This window comes from Triticum aestivum, chromosome 2B (assembly GCF_018294505.1).
Source record: "Triticum aestivum cultivar Chinese Spring chromosome 2B, IWGSC CS RefSeq v2.1, whole genome shotgun sequence".
Classification (NCBI taxonomy): domain Eukaryota; kingdom Viridiplantae; phylum Streptophyta; class Magnoliopsida; order Poales; family Poaceae; genus Triticum; species Triticum aestivum.
The window spans coordinates 516,978,939-516,995,483 of record NC_057798.1 but is presented as its reverse complement, the minus strand read 5'-3'; the positions used below and the strand labels follow the sequence as shown (position 1 = coordinate 516,995,483).

At 47.3% G+C, this 16,545-nt stretch overlaps 1 protein-coding gene across 1 annotated transcript; it reads right to left on the bottom strand.

Annotated features, from left to right (window-relative positions):
• Window positions 1–286: 286 nt before the first annotated feature.
• LOC123045764 (SWI/SNF complex subunit SWI3A homolog) lies at window positions 287–6,280 on the bottom strand. The gene is made up of 7 exons (XM_044468937.1): window positions 6,040–6,280; window positions 5,408–5,934; window positions 3,175–3,666; window positions 2,917–3,080; window positions 2,789–2,841; window positions 1,154–1,308; window positions 287–929 (listed from the first exon to the last, which is right to left on the bottom strand). The coding sequence occupies exons 1-7, from the start codon at window positions 6,119–6,121 to the stop codon at window positions 729–731; spliced, it is 1,674 nt and encodes a 557-aa protein (XP_044324872.1). The 5' UTR covers window positions 6,122–6,280; the 3' UTR covers window positions 287–728.
• Between the last annotated feature and the right edge of the window lie 10,265 nt (window positions 6,281–16,545).

Below are 16,545 nucleotides of genomic sequence, written 5' to 3'. Positions count from 1 at the left end.
GGGCTCCGTAGAATTTTCCAGAAGCCAACCCCATACACCCGACCAGAGGCCGTAAGAAAATGCCTGCTCTAGTTTAGCATGCGCGAGGCTAGGGATAAGAGCTGCCTTGCCTCGGTTAAACTCAGCTCAAGTTAAAAAAGAAAAAAAAATATTCGCAAAAAAAAAACTATCTGTTTGGTTTGGCTTCCAAGCAAGTCTGCCTGACCCAGGCAGCGCTCCCAGGCGCCGTCTGGGGCTGAGATCACTGCCCCAGTCCTCCATCCAACTTTCAATCAAACATCTCCCAGGAAAAAGTTCACATGGCCATTTCTTCCAGCAACATCCATGGTATTCTCACGGTATGTACTCTAAGCTCACACTGGAAAGTTATACAGCGACTATTTGTTCAACCAAACAGTACAGCGGGGCCGACAATACGGACACGCCGAACCGACCAAACATCTGTGCATCCGGAAAAAATGAAGTTACAGGAGACTATCAGCAACCCTTGCTATCTAACCCTAGCTGGATGATGTTGGTACAACAGAGCTGCTGCTGTGTGCAATTGCACACCATGGTACAGGGGGCTGTGTGGCGGCCCCAAGCACAACATTTCTAGATGAATTAGCACCTTTACAGATGCGCCCGCCCTCCTCTGCGCACGCACAATGCTGCTTTACCTACAGGGACTACAGTCAGAGGGCGAGGCGGCGGATCAGAGGAGGGATTATCGGCTCCAGTCAGCTTCTCTATGGAGTAGACCTGTCCAGGAACAGCCTTGTGAGCACTTCGTCCCTCTGAAGCGGTGCTCCAGTCTGAAATGCTCGCTCCAGGACCGTTTGCCATTCCTTCATCAGGGATTCCTTTATTTGTTGTATGGCGGTGTACTCCTGATCCATGATCAACTCTAGCTCCTCAAAGTGTTTGATCTTGTATTGGATCTTTCTTAGCTGCCAAACATAAGATAACAGCCGTCAGTGATTAAGAAACAACTTGGTCAGCATCTATGATGTACTCCCTCTGTAAACAAATATAATATGCTTTAGGCCACTAAAATAGTGATCTAAAATGTCTTACATTCGTTTACAGAGGTAGTACCTTTCAGCTAAACCTAGAAACCCAAAATACACTACATTTATGAAAATTTAAGCAAGGAAAGAGGAAGACAATTCACCTGAGTTTCAATTATGGACGCCATTAGAAGCTCCATCTCCCGCTCTTCCTGGTCCGCGAGCATCTTCGCGCGGGCAGCAGCTACACCAACAGCTGTTCCAACAGCTGCCCTCACTTGATATGCGGTAGAAATAAAGTTTTTTTCCATTTTCTTATCTGGCATTAATGACAAAGCATTAGTTTGAGGTGAGCAGAGCAGTCATGACACAAGTAGAGAGGCCTATAGGCTGGAAACTCCATTCGTTTATTTTATGGAATTATATCAGCTGGCAGATCCCAACCAGAATCTGCAGTTCACCAATCTGGCAAACTACTTCTGACGGGCAAGCATATAAACATTCTAATTCAGTGTGGTACTGGGGGTTGCATCAGTTAATACAGGTGGTATGGAAGCATGCCAAGTGATGTAAAAAAGAGACCCTATTAAAGGCCTAGACAGGTGGCATGACTAAATTCATAGCCCTGGCTCACCAATTTCATTCCGTGAAAAACAATCAAACAACAAATAACCCCAGATGGCATGTCACACAAGCACCATCCAGTAAGTGAAACTGTGCAAGCACCAAGCCCTCTGATAGCCGTCAACGCATGTGCATTCTGACATTTTGTGCTTAGATTTTGTCGATAACCCAAATTTAATCTCTACTACCTCATAAATTGGAGTTGGTGGTGGTGGTGAGTTCACTTCCCACTCCACCCCAATCCCCCTCATCTATCTAGAACCCACCAAACCCTTCTGGTTTGGAAGAGTTCACTCCCACCCCATCTGAATTTCCCTCATCTATCTAGAACCCACCAAAACCTCTGGTTTGGAAGAGTTCACTCCCCACCCCATCAGAATCTCCCTCATCCATCTAGAATCCACTAGACCCCTCCGATTTGGAAGAATTCACTCCCCACTCCACCCCAATCTCCCTCATCCATCTAGAACCCACCAGACCCCTCAGGTTTGGAAATAAATAATAGAGAAAAAGTAAAAAATAATGCAGCTGGGAGCCTCGAACCTCACACATGCCTCGACACCCAGCTCGACCAAACCAGCAAGTGACCACCTCACTCATGTTTTGAATGGGAAAGTATTTTGTAATTACATGTCGGTATGTATTTTTTTTTTACCATAACACAAAGCAGTCAATGCACCAATTATCATTTTTCCCGATGTGACTGCTCCCCAATATGCATCCTCCAGCCTATCCCCCACCCCCCCCCCACCCCACCCCCAACCCTTCTCTAAATCTCCGTCGTCCTAACTTCCATGTTGCGAAATCTTGCCATGGATCGCTAACCGGTGCTCCCATGGCCCTGCCGTTACACAAGTGCAGTTTAAACTGCTTTGCTTGAGTTCCTCTTTGCAGTATTCCAAGTGCATTGGTTGTCGTATAATACTAGTCCGATACAACTTCAATTACTTTTGTGGTTCCGTACCAATGCACGGGCATTATGCTAGTAAGCTTATAAAATTCAGGACATAGATGCTGATTATAATACTACTGAACTTGTTAAGAGTGGTAAATCTAATCCTAAGATGCATCAGAAAATGTTCTGATGACAACAACGTTTATCAACAGATAAAGAAATATCATGGAATCAAATATATTTACAGTAGCTCAAAATGTGAGAAGAGAATTAGGCCTACCAGGAACAGTCTGTCCATGCATTTCTGCTTCCTTATTGCCAACATTGCAATCACTGTAAAAATGTCATCTTAAGATAAATAGATTGAACCAATACTAAAAAGAATAACAAGTTGCAGCACATGTTTACCTCTCTTGGACATGGTTAGAAGAGAATGATTTGACTTGGTATTCTTTCTCGCTGAGATGAAATGCCTTCTTTGCTTGGGGATTTTCATTGCCCAATGCTTTAATTGATGCAGCTGCAGCTGCAGCCACAACATCTGGGCTCACCGCGGTAGTCAGCAGTGCTAACTGAGGTAGTATTAGCAAATATCAGTGATCTGCTAAAAATCTTTGTACATCCTTAACAAATTAGTTTCTTCATATGTTATATTTTCTTTATTACCTGCTCCATTAATGAACTGGTGACATCTATTGACGAACATAAACGCCGACGCTTTGAAGGATGGTCTTCAACTAATTTATCAGCACCATCTTCCTCCCCGTCAATCTGCATGCCATCAACCATATCGGCCGACTGACTTGATGCCTCCTTCACAATAAAGTGGTTCGTTTTGCCATCAGTAGTTTGGTTTGTATGGAACCTAATATCAGATTTACCATTATTTATGTTGCCCAGCATATGTTCACCAAAAGGCAACTGAATAAGCCTAGCAATGCACTCTGTTTTATTCTTTGTGCGGACATGCTGGGTAATAAGATCCCAGTCATCTCCATGTTTTAGGACACCTTCTAAAAGGAGTAGCGTCTCTGCATCTGTCCATGCACTGGAAGCATGGTTGTCAGAGCTCTCCTGTTTAACAACAGAGCATTTATTTGCTTCCTCCTTCTTTGCGCTATTGGTTGTGCAACACGTTGAACATACTTTAAAACCATCCTGAAAAGAAAATGCATGAACATTAGACAGCACATAATTTCCTTCATTTTCCTCATACCTTGATGCCATCTGATCCATCTCAATAATAAAGTACACAACTCAATCAAATTGTAGCCGACAGTTTAAGCACGGCCCTCTGTAAACAGAAATAAATACAGTACTTGGATAAATTTCATAAATAACATTTCACAGCATGTTATCCAATTAAAAAGACTACTTTGCTGTGTTTGGTGCCTGGAAGAGCTGAAGTGAGCAGATTTTATATGCGGGACACTGCTCGACAAAGTGTTGAATGGTGCCGTGATTGGCTGTAATGTGTTTGCAAGTGTGGGTGATTCAGCCCAGTGGTCCAGGTATCTTGGTGTATGTACAAGAAGCAGCCAGAAAATTCCCCCAAGCAACCTTCCAATTTTCGTGGTATCAAATCTACCATCGCCCCCGAACCCTTGCCGCCAGCAGTGGCCCTGAGCTCGGTGGCGATGTTGATCTTGACGAAGTAGATGGCGAGCTAAAGGTGAGTCTCGCTGTTTGTCAGTGACAGCAGCATGAGGTGAATGTGCGGAGGCTTGAGGATCAGAAGCCTTTGCTGGCAGATAACGGCGGTGTGCGTGCGATCAGGAAAACAGGGGCTCCTGCAGAAGGATAGGTATGAAGCTAGGAGGGAACACAAACTGTGTGTGTGGAGGCACCAGTGTGCATTTATCTTTAGGAAATGCAATTGTTCCTCGCGTTGAGCCAATTCTGAAGATAGGATTGATGCCAAATGACATCGATTTAAAGAGTGCCAGAAATTACTTAATTTGATCGAGGAAGGCATTGTTGCTCTTGAATAGGAAGGGAGTAGAGGGCTTCATCGTGGGAGGGAGGGGGGAGCTGAACCGTTGCGCCTCATCTGTCCAGGTCAGCATATTTACCGGTTGTACCGGTAGCTCAGTGTCGGTTCAACTCATTATAGTTGCACCACTGAGGATATCCGGTTGCACCACTCTGCTCGCGGGATTAACATGCCCTCTAAAGTGGTTGAACCGGTGTGCTATTGTTGGTTGCACCGGTTCGGTCTTCGACTGCTAGTTTTCTGCCCGTTGGGCTCGAAGCAGGCCATACCGGTGGTTCGGAGTCAGTTGAACCGGTCAGTCAGGATCTACACCGATTCAGCTTCCAACGGCTAGTTTGAGAGGGTGGAGTATCAAAATACTATCCTTGACTGGCTTTGGTAGGTTATTGGTGCCATTGGAGTATTTATTATTGACCTTCCACGCATAATGCGGATAGTGGATATCTGGAAGCATCTCATCGAATACTGAGATATTTGGCGGGAACTCACGGGGAGTGCATGGTTCAAGAAAAATGATTGCCTGGACATCAATGGTATTATGATGCTGATCGGGCCAATTGCCTTGATGATGCGTGATCAACTTCAAGGGTGTCCTTGCGGGAGGGAACTTTGTATCCTTGGAGAAGCAAGAAGCAATCGACAGCGTCCCAATCTAGTGTAAGAGCAGTGTATAGAAAATCATTTCAATGTGTTTGAGATGTTGGATGAGAGTCCTTCTGTCGGAGCTATGACCAATAAGGCTTTGGTGTGACAGCAAGTCAGCAATCAATGTCGCGAACAATCCAGTTCAGCATGACCGAACTAAGCATGTGGAGATAGATCAGTAGATCACTTGGTCATCAAAGAATGGCTTGAGTATAGAACACAGTCTATCTAGTGATACAAAATATCAAAAATTGGTAGTACCTTCAAGGTTTCCACCTTGCCGTCCTTGCACTCGTCGCCGCAGAAGCCGCATATGGGCCCCTTCCCAGGCGTCCACTCCCCGAACACATCGGTGTACGAGGTGAGCTGAGGCAAGCGGAACGCGCCGTCCGCGCTCCCTCCTCCCAGTCTCTCCTCCACGAAGTAGGACGCCGGCGGGCGTGGCGTCACCTGCAACCCCAGGGGCGCCTCTATGACGGCGCCCGGCCCAGGCTGCTGCGCCGCGGGGCGGGAGGAGGTGGCGGAGAAGTTGATGAGGCCGGAGGCGTCTAGGAAGCCAAAGAGCTTCCGGAGGAGCGTGGCGTCGCCGACGAGCGCCTTGCGGACCTCGGTGAAGGTGAGGCGGCGGGCGGGGTCCTCCCGGTACTTATTGATGATGTAGTCGCGGTACTCGCGGTAGATCCGGGGGTTCCGCGACGCCGTCCCGAAGCCGGTGCCGCCGGCGCCGCCGAAGAAGTCCGGGAGCGCCTGGCGCTCCGTCTCGTGGATGTCGTCCCAGCGGAACCAACCTGCAGGGCGGAGGACGCGCAATTGGTGAGGCGGCCAAGCTTTTCTGGCCCACGCGGCCCCGGACTAACCCTAGTAGGAGCGCGAGTCGGGGAGGGAGCGCTTACCGGACGAGGCGGGGATGGTGTAGGGCTCGCGCGACGGCGGCGCTTCGCCGGAGGAGGCGGCGCCGGCCGCCGCCGGCGACATGGGGGGAGGGCGGGAAGAAGGGGAGCAAGGGGGTTGGACGGGGCGATGCGGGCAGGAGAGATCTGGGCCGTCGGATCCGGAATTAAGGGGTGGATTTTTAAGCTAAGGTCTGGTGGTCTCCTTTTCGGGGGAGAGAGAGGGGGGGAGGAAGGAGACGGTGCGGTGCTGTCCGAGACGAGAGTACGAGGGGTGCTTGGCGAGATTTGTTGGTGCGCGTGCGCGTGGGGCTGCCTGCCGCGCGGGGCTCGTGGTCGGGTCTCGTGATATGGGCCTTTGTTTTAACAGTTTTGGGCCGTCACGGTGCAGCGTCCGTATCCTTAGTTCGGTTATGCTTTGGCCCAGAGAGACAATTTGTACTCTTTTTTTGAATTCGTGAACTAAAATTTTGGAACATTTATAAAATATTTAGTAAACTTGTAATTTTTTAGAAAAAAAAATAATTTTAGCAGCATTTTCAAAGTACAAAAGTAAAGTAAAATTTATTTATTTATTTTTAAAATTTTCCTGTGGTAGCAAGTTTTAGGAGGAAATCTGAGTCAAAAAACAACCAAAATAGGTGTCCGGGCAGGTTATTTATTTACGTAACACGTCTTAACGGTCGTCGGTACTGTGCAGTGAGGTAATATGGGTGTCCCACACGACCAAGCGAGTGCAAGGGTGTGTGATTGCTCGCCTGACATTGTTTTAAACTCACTTCAAGTGTCGGTTGGCACAACGGCGCTCGTGCGCGTGCTCTCGTGGGCTGTAGCCCAAAATGCTTGCAGCCTTTACAAACCCAGAGTGGCTTCTGTCATTCTTTGTTCTTGAACTTCATCATCCAATTGGCATAAAATATGCCTGGCACAATTCCTATGTTCAGCCCTTGGTGCCCATTTTGAAACAACAGTGATGATACCCTGCAACCGTGAGAGACAAGTTATAACATGCAACATACATAACATGCAACAGAGTGCAAAAGTAGACAAGTTATGGCATCTAGCATATAATAATTACCTTTTGTTGATCTGATATAATCACCCAACCTTCACCATCTAGCACTCTCACATCTTTAAAAAGCAAAAGAACAAAACACCCATCAATCCCAATAACCTTCCTACAACCAGCCATGAAACCTTTTTTGCATGCAACTAAGCAGATATATATCCTTTGGAAGATAGGCTTCACTTGTTTTGGTTCTAGTTTAACCACTACTGTGCTACCTGGGTTACTTCTTAACACCTCCAACTGATAGTCAAATATTCTGCTATTTGACCTTTCCTGCATCAAGCCACTTTTTCATCACAATCTTCTTAGCTCTCTTCACTTGAGCAGTGGTCACATTGGCAAACATGTCTTCCTGAATATGTTGTTTCAAGCTTGAAATCTTCCACATTAGGTTAGATCTGATAAGCTTGTCATACTTGGCAGCAATTCTTGTTGAGTTAACTAACGTATTGTCCTTCCTTTTGGGGCATAAATGGACATGTTGGCCAATCACACTTTGCCCTAACTTTGGCCTTGTCATCTTTTGGAAATCCGGTAAGCTTCTTGTGATGCAGACCATATCGGATAATTGCTTGTTGTCGGTGTACAAAAGTATGGGCTCTTCTGTACCCCTTACTGGCAGTTGTAGCCACGCCTGTGGTCGGGCCCGGCAGGACAGCAGAAGACAAAACACAAGACTACCAAGACAACAATCAAGTCAAAGAACAATGAGCAGAGGACAGACTGGGCCTCCCCCGGCGACGTCCTTGCCGAGGGTAGCCTATGTGGCCCCGGGAAGAGCCTTGCCGGGGCAACCTACGAAGCGCCAGCAAGGCCATCACCCTTGAGGACTAAAAGCTTTGACACCATCAACAACGTCAAGGCCAAGGCTCAGAGGGCGCGTGCAAAGTAGCATCCAGATCTTTGTGAAGATTGATAGCTTGCGGGTCCACGTGAGACCAGAAGACGAAGACCCCCGGCAAGACCCTTGCCGGGGACGACCGTGAGGCCCCCGATAAGCCTTGCCAGGGACGATTGCGGGGCCGCAGCCAGGCCCGCGCCCGACAAGGTTTTGCCACCTCACCACCACTCTAGTGCGACGACCAGCTTGCCAACTAGGCAGACACCTGCATGGCAACGTGCAAATCTTCGTGGAGGCTCTACCACCGCGCCAACACAGCAGCTAGCTAGCCAGCATGGCATTGCATGCCGCATCAGCCTAGACGCGTGTCAAGGCAAGGAAGGGCGGCGACGGACGGGGAGGTTTTTGTTGCCGTCCCCGATAAAGTGAGAGGGCACGTAGGCAGCACATTAAATGCGTTTATCCTACGATGCCCGCGATAAGTATGTACAGTGTAGATACTTTCCACCTCTTGTGTGTCGCTCTGGCAACCCCTTTGACATATAAAAGGAGGCCCGAGGCATACTGAGGGAGGATTCAGACTTTTTGGACTAGGCCAGCACCGCAACTAGTTCAAGAGTTGAAGAACACATAATATACACACAAGCAGGACTAGGGTATTACGCATCTTTGCGGCCCGAACCTGGGTAAAAATCCCTCGCACTGATCGCTAGACCTACTCTTCGTGCAACTCCTCTCCTCGCCAACCGTAGAAGGGATCGCTCTTGATCCCATAGGTGTTCTTTTTCCTCGACATCTTCGGCGCGCCAGGTAGGGGGTAGAAGTTGTGAGAATCCGGTCTATCAGTTAGTGCAGCAGTTTCTTCATCGCCACGGCTCCGAAGAAGAAGACGATCGTAGCGGTCGGTTCGTCCGGAGCCGCTCCGCTCGTGCCAGCGCGGACGGGTCACGTGGCAGACGCCGGTGGTGGAGGGGATCAAGATCGTCCACGCCACCCAGATACGAGAAGCCAGGCGAGTAGCATCGTTCGCAGCGGCGACGACGGTCCGCACGCCGCCGCGCCCAAGGACGGAGTTGTGCTACCTACGGGTGGCGCGGGGACCTCCAAGGGCAGAAAGACGACCCGCCAGCGCACGTGCGGCGGTCCTCTCAGCTCGTGCGCGACGAACAGCACCGTGATGTTGAAGACCCCGGGCGTTGCCATGGCAAGAGCCCTCAGCGTCACTCTCAAGATGTGCAGGGCCGACATGCACGCCATGATGCTGGCGAAAAAGGCATGCGACCGCGGAATCGTGATGGAACTCCTTCTAACATAGTTAGAAGTCCGAGTTCCTCCCATTCCTCGCGCTTGTCATTGCCACCGACATGAGCAGAAGCATTGGCGCAAGCGCAGCTACTCCTCGACTTTCCTCCTGCTTTGGAGAAGCAAGAAGAGTGGAGGTCTGCCATCCAAAGCCTCATTGGCCACGCCAACAGGGATGGCCATCGGGAAGCAAGTCCCTCGCAGCGCCGGACCATCGAGCAGGCGCGCATTGGCAGTGGAAGGGTTGGAGGCGCCGCCACCACGGTGCAATCCCCTCCACCACGGCCGGCCCGTCGGATTGACGCCCATGATAACGTGTCCACGGCGTCGTCTAACCCACGAGCGTTGCGACCAATGTCAAGTTCTTCGGGAGCGGCTCAAGGAAGACGCCCGGACCACTATCGAGCAGCAACGGGAGGCGCGCCACCAATCTGATAGGCATGTTGGGCCTACTGCGTACAAGCCTACGCTGGGGGATGCTGGCGACTTGCCCTATGCAATAACTTGTCTAGCGTTCACCCGTGAGCTGCGGCAGTTCTAGTGGCCCACCACCCGCACGTTCAAACCGGAGGTCCAGGAGAAGTACGACGGGAAGACCCATCCGTCTGAGTTCCTGAGCGTTTACACCATCGCGATGCAAGCTGTCGGGGCACGAGACGACAAAGTACTCGCCAACTATTTCCCGTTGGTGCTCAAGCCCGACGTCATGTTGAAAGTGCAACTATCCCTAGGTGGTTTTGGTAATTCCTAACAACATATAGCTCATTGAGCTAATGCTATTTCAAGATGAATATTTCAGGAAAGCTCAATGATTGGCATGGCATGGATGAGAAAAGTGGACCCCTCAAAATGCTAAGGACAAAAGGATTGGCTCAAGCTCATAGCTCAAGACTCTACATTTTATATTTTAGTGATCCAAGATCACATTGAGTCTATAGGAAAAGCCAATACTATCAAGGAGGGATGAGGTGTTGCTTAAAGGCTTACTTGCTCAAAATGCTTAGTGATATGCTCCAAAACCCTCAACTACTTTCTAACATCCACATATGACCTAAACCAAAAGTCAAACTCGGCCCCATCGATTCTTTCTATCCGGCGCCACCGAGTTCAGATGTCATAGCCACTGCCACAAACCCTAGGCAAATCGGTCTCACCGATAGGGATCTCGGTCTCACCGAGATGGGATTGTAATCTCTCTCTTTCCCTTCGCAACGTTTCGGTACCACCGAGATGAGCGATCGGTCCCACCGAGATTGCTATGTAAACTCTCTGTTTCCCTTTCATAACATTTCGGTCTCACCGAAATGAGCGGAATGGTCCCACCGAGTTTACCTGAACAACTCTCTGGTTAGCTTATTACCAAAATTGGTCTCACCGAGTTTGTGTAATCGGTCTCACCGAGATTACGTTATGCCCTAACCCTAACCATATCGGTCCTACCGAGTTGCATGTCGGTCCCACCGAAAATCCTAATGGTCACTAGATTTGCTAAATCGGTCCGACCGAGTTTATCAATTCGGTCCCACCGAGATTGGCAAGTTGTGTGTAACAGTTAGATTTTGTGTGGAGGCTATATATACCCCTCCACCTCCTCTTCATTCATGGAGAGAGCCATCAGAATGAACCTACACTTCCAACTTACATTTTCTGAGAGAGAACCACCTACTCATGTGTTGAGACCAAGATATTCCATTCCTACCATATGAATCTTGATCTCTAGCCTTCCCCAAGTTGCTTTCCACTCAAATCTTCTTTCCACCAAATCCAAATCTTGTGTGAGAGAGTTGAGTGTTGGGGAGACTATCATTTGAAGCACAAGAGCAAGGGGTTCATCATCAACACACCATTTGTTACTTCTTGGAGAGTGGTGTCTCCTAGATTGGCTAGGTGTCACTTGGGAGCCTCCGGCAAGATTGTGGAGTTGAACCAAGGAGTTTGTAAGGGCAAGGAGATCGCCTACTTCGTGAATATCTACCGCTAGTGAGGCAAGTCCTTCGTGGGCGACGGCCATGGTGGGATGGACACGGTTGCTTCTTCATGGGTGGAGCCCTCCGTGGACTCGCGCAACCGTTACCCTTCGTGGGTTGAAGTCTCCATCAACGTGGATGTACGATAGCACCACCTATCGGAACCACGACAAAAACTTCGTGTCTCCAATTGTGTTTGAATTCTCCAAACCCTTCCCTTTACATTCTTGCAAGTTGCATGCTTTACTTTCCGCTGCTCATATACTCTTTGCATGCTTTCTTGAATTGTGTTAAGATTGCTTGACTTGTGCTAAATTAGCTAAAATTTGCCAAAGACTAAAATTGGGAAAAGGATAAGTTTTTATTTGGTCAAGTAGTCTAATCACCCCCCCCCTCTAGACATACTTTCGATCTTACAAGTGGTATCAGAGCTTTGGTCTCCATTTGCTTTGATTTCCATAGCTTTTGGTAGTCATAGCCTTGGTTTCACAACCTAGGAGAGTATGGCATCTAGCGAGGGAAACTATCACCGTAGAGGTCCTTACTTTGATGGTACTAATTTTGCTAGTTGGAAGCATAAGATGAAAATGCATATTCTTGGACATAACCCCGCCGTTTGGGCTATTGTGTGTACTGTCTTGCAAGGTGAATTCTTTGATGGGAGAGAACCGAACCGTGAAGCTAGCGCAAAAGAGTTGAAGATGCTGCAATACAACACACAAGCTTGTGATATCCTCTTCAACGAATTGTGCCCCAACAAAATCAGACGTCTTGAGAATGCAAAGGAAAGTTGGGATACTTTGATTGATATGCACGAAGGTACCGACTCCGTCAAGGAATCCAAGTTGGATGTGCTTCAAAGTCAGCTTGACAAGTTCACAATGAAGGATGGTGAAGGTATCGCTGAAATGTACTCTAGGCTTGCTCTTTATCACAAATGAGATTGCCGGCTTAGGAAGTGAAGAGATGACCGACAAATTCATCATCAAGAAGATCCTAAGAGCTTTGGACGGAAAATATCATACCGTGTGCACATTGATCCAAATGATGCCCAATTACAAAGATCTCAAGCCAACGGAAGTCATTGGAAGAATTGTTGCTCATGAGATGTCACTCAAGGATAAGGAGGAGCTCCACAATAAGTCAAGTGGTGCTTACAAAGCCTCATGTGAAGCTCCCACATCATCAAGTGAGAAACAAACCTTCAACGAAGAATTGAGCCTAATGGTGAAGAACTTCAACAAGTTCTACAAGAGTAGAAGCAAAGAGAGAAGCTCCAAGTCAAGGTCCTACAATGACAAAAGATCTTCTAGTCGAGAGCGTAATTGCTACAATTGTGGAAGACCCGGACACTATTCCAATGAGTGTACGGCTCCCTACAAAAGAAGAGAAGAATCACCTAAGAGGAGAAGTAGAAGAGAAGAATCACCACCAAGAGAGAGAAGGAGTAGAGATGATCATTATGAACGAAGAACATCCCGGAGAAGCAAGGATACGGAAAGGAAGGACAAGTCATCAAGGATCTACACAAAACGAAGACATCAAGCTCATGTTGGTGAATGGGTATCTGGCTCCGACTCCGACAATCACTCCGAGAGAAGCTATCACTCCGACTCCGAATATACTCAAGATGAAGGTGTTGCCGGTCTAGCACTTGTGTCAACCAACTCCTATGACATATTTGATTCACCAAATGAAGGACTTGGAAGATGCTTCATGGCTAAAGGCCCAGAGGTACACACCCCGAATATGTTGATTTCAATAGTGATGAAGATGACTTGTTAGGTGATGATGATTTACTTGTTGACAACTCTACTGATGAATAATATGATGAAACGTCAATTAATCATGCTAATCAAGATAAAACAAATGACAATGATAAGGAGAAGATTGAGCTTCTAACTAAAGAACTAAACACTCTTAAGTTAGCTCATGAAACTATCTTAGAAGATCATCGAGAACTTTTAAGGACTCATGAGAAGTTACGCTTTGAAAAGCTCAACCTTGAGCAAGAGCATGGGTTCTTAAAGGCAATAAATGATGATCTTCGTAAGAAAAGTTCTTCTTACATTGTCAAGCGTTTACTCTTATCTACTTACATGCCTCAAGTAAAGTCTAGTAACAAGAACAAGAATGATTCTTCCTCTAGTAGTAACAATAATCATGTTAAATCCAATATTGTTGCTTCTAGTAGTTCTCTTGATTCCACTAATGATTCTCTTAGCCAAGTTACACTTGAGCAAGAAAATAGCTTATTGAAGGGAGTTATAGAGAAAGGTGTTTACAAGAGCCTTGCCGGGAGTAAGCAATTCGAGGAAATTGTACGCAAGCAAGGAAGGCGCCGAAAGAACCAAGGTGTTGGTTTTGAACGAAAGTTCAATGCCAATGGAGTTGAGTGGGAAGAAGATCAATATCCCAAGATGAAGTTTGTTCCTCAACAAGAGAAGTATGATCCTACTTCCTTCAAAGGGACACAAGCTCAAGATGATCTTCCACCACAAGACCACAAGCAAAAAGGCAAGGATAAGCTTCAAGAGGAGATTGATGCATTTGAAGAAGCTCCTAAGGCCTTGGTTAAGTGGGTTCCCAAGACTACATCAAGTTCTACTTCATCAAGTACAACTACAACTCCAAGGATTCCCATCAAGATGATGTGGATCCTGAAGAAGAAGAACTAGAGAGTTCTTGAGGGTGACTCTGCCAACATATTTCACTCATATCATTTTGGCAAGAACAAGTGCAATCAACTTCCACATCTTGCACTAATTCAAGGAGTCACAAAACCTCTTGTTGGTAAGACAAGGGACAAGGTAACCCAATGCTTCCATGGACATCATCTTGTGTGTGCATCACTCTATGTCTATGGATATCCTTGCTTGTTCCTTGTGGGACTAACCCGTGTAGGTATTGAAAGTACAACTCACTCCAAAGGATTGCTCCAAATGATCTACATCAACATTGAGCATCCACATCTTCAACACCTACATGAAGTCATCATCGACAAAACCCAAGGTAAGGTTAGTTCATCCCACTTAGGGGGGATCTCACATCTAGGGGGAGCTTTACTCTAAGAATTGAGTCAAAGCAACTCTAATGGTGTGAACACAACAATGCTTTATGTAAAAGTGGTAACCCCACTTGAGCTTAAACGATGAGTATGACCTATGATCAAATGTTCTCATTTGACTCCTAAGTCAATATACTCATATATAGATGACCTAGTCATCGCCAATTGCTTGATAGATGCTAGAAGTGGTTGTGCATGCTTTGCCACATATTTCATTTGCCATTTTATTGTGTGAGCATGTTGGTTGCATATTTTACACATTCAAGGACATCCACTTGTTGTTTTGATTGTTTGGTTTCTTTTTCTTTCGCCAAGTGGATGGACAAGAATGCCTAAGAACCCTCTCTAGCTATCTATGTTTTTCTTGTCTCAAACTCTATTCATGCTACATCACAAAGTTTGATCAAGTCAGATTCGAACCACTCTGTGTGAGGAGCACTCGGAGTCCCCGATTCATCATAGACTTAAACTTCCAAAACTTCTTTGTGCGTTTTGGTCTGACCGATTCCTCCATTTCGGTCATACCGAGATCACTAAGTCGATCTAGGTTTTCAATCTCAGTGCAACCGATTTGAACTTTTCGGTCACACCGAGTTGCAGTAACTGCTCGCAGTTATGCATCTCGGTGCCACCGAGTTGTTCCACTCGGTCATACCAACAGGGTCAGGCTATAAATACCCACGGGCCAAAATTTGGAAATTTCTCCGAACTCTTTCGCCCGCGCTCAGCCTGCTCTGCCTCCCTGGGTCTCTGGATCGTCCTCCTTGTCACCAGCTGCCTCCCGCCGCTGGTCTCTGCCGCCGTCAACAGGAATCGTCTCCGCCGTTGCCGCCGTAGCAAGTCCATCGCTGAACTAGGTTATGGACTTGATCCTTGTGCTAATCCCACTCCGAATTCCTAGCACATTGTTTTGCCATGAATCTTGCCATGATTGAGATCATCTTATCCAGCAAAAACACTCCGTAGGTTAGTTGTGAATTGAAAATTTAGGGTTAGGTTTCCGCCGAAACCATCTCGGACCAACCAAGTTGTAGAACTCGGTTCCACCAATTCGGCTAAGGCCATTGCACATGTGATTCTCGGTCTGACCGAGAATTGCAAATCGGTGTGACCGAGTTCAGGACTTTGTGAAACCCTAGCCGTCTCGGTGCCACCAAACTATGACTCGGTCTGACCGAGTTCACTAGTTTAGGTTCCAAAAGCTGCTTCGGTATCACCGAGTTCACAAATCGGTAGATCCGAAATGCTTTCTGTGGAAAACTAAAACTAAGTTTTTGACTCATTCTTTTGCAAAAACCTCTATACTTTGTGATGCTCATCCTATCTATCTCATCAATATCTATTCACAGGGTCTGCTGTCAGTGTTTGCAACATGTCTGATCAAAGTGACAGTCAGAACAAGTCTGAGGAGCAGGTTCAGATGAGTGAGGGCACTAGTCCTTTCTAGCAGCTATGATGAAGGAAGCAGGAGCACACCCAGCAACTTGCCTAAGGCAGCCACCAGGGCCAGAAAGAAGAAAACCTCAGAGTCTGAGGATGAAGACCATGTGGCTGTTGAGGATGAGGCCACTTCCAAGAAGAAGGTGCTCAAGAAGGAGTATGGCATAGCTGCTGCAACCAAGCCTGGTATGAAGACCAAAGCACCTGCCAAAAGAATTCCCATGTCTAAAGCCAGAGCCTCCACTCAAGTGCCTTTGGAATCTGAACCCAAAGAGGCTGCTGCAGAAGGGAAGAAGAGGAAGGAAAGGGTCAAGAAGACCATGTCCAGGGTTGTTGGAAAGCCTTCCATGATGGAAGAAGAAGAAGAAGAGGAAGAGGTTGCCGCACCAGCACCCAAAGCTCAAAAGCTTATGGGTGATGCCATCAGGTCAGGGGTTGCTTCATCAAAGCCCAAAGAAGCTCCTAAGGCAGCTGCTTCAAAGCCCAAATCTGCACCCAAGAGGAATACAAGGAACATTCCTACTGGAGAGAAGAACAAGGCCCCAGTGCCTGAAGCTGTTGTTGAAGAAGAGGATGATGAGGAACATGTCTTGAGAAAGTTGAAGCCCAAAATTCCAGATCACAATGATGTTCATCCTGTAGCTGAGGAAGGATGCAGGTCTCATACAGTGGAGATTGACTGACCCCTATGCAGTCAGGAGGAGAACTGCTGTGGACTACAGGTTCCATACAAAGGAACAGCAGGACTTCTATGAGAGAGTGCTGCTTGACAAGAAGCCAATAGTCTGTGATATGAGATGGGTGGACTGGAAATACATCAGGG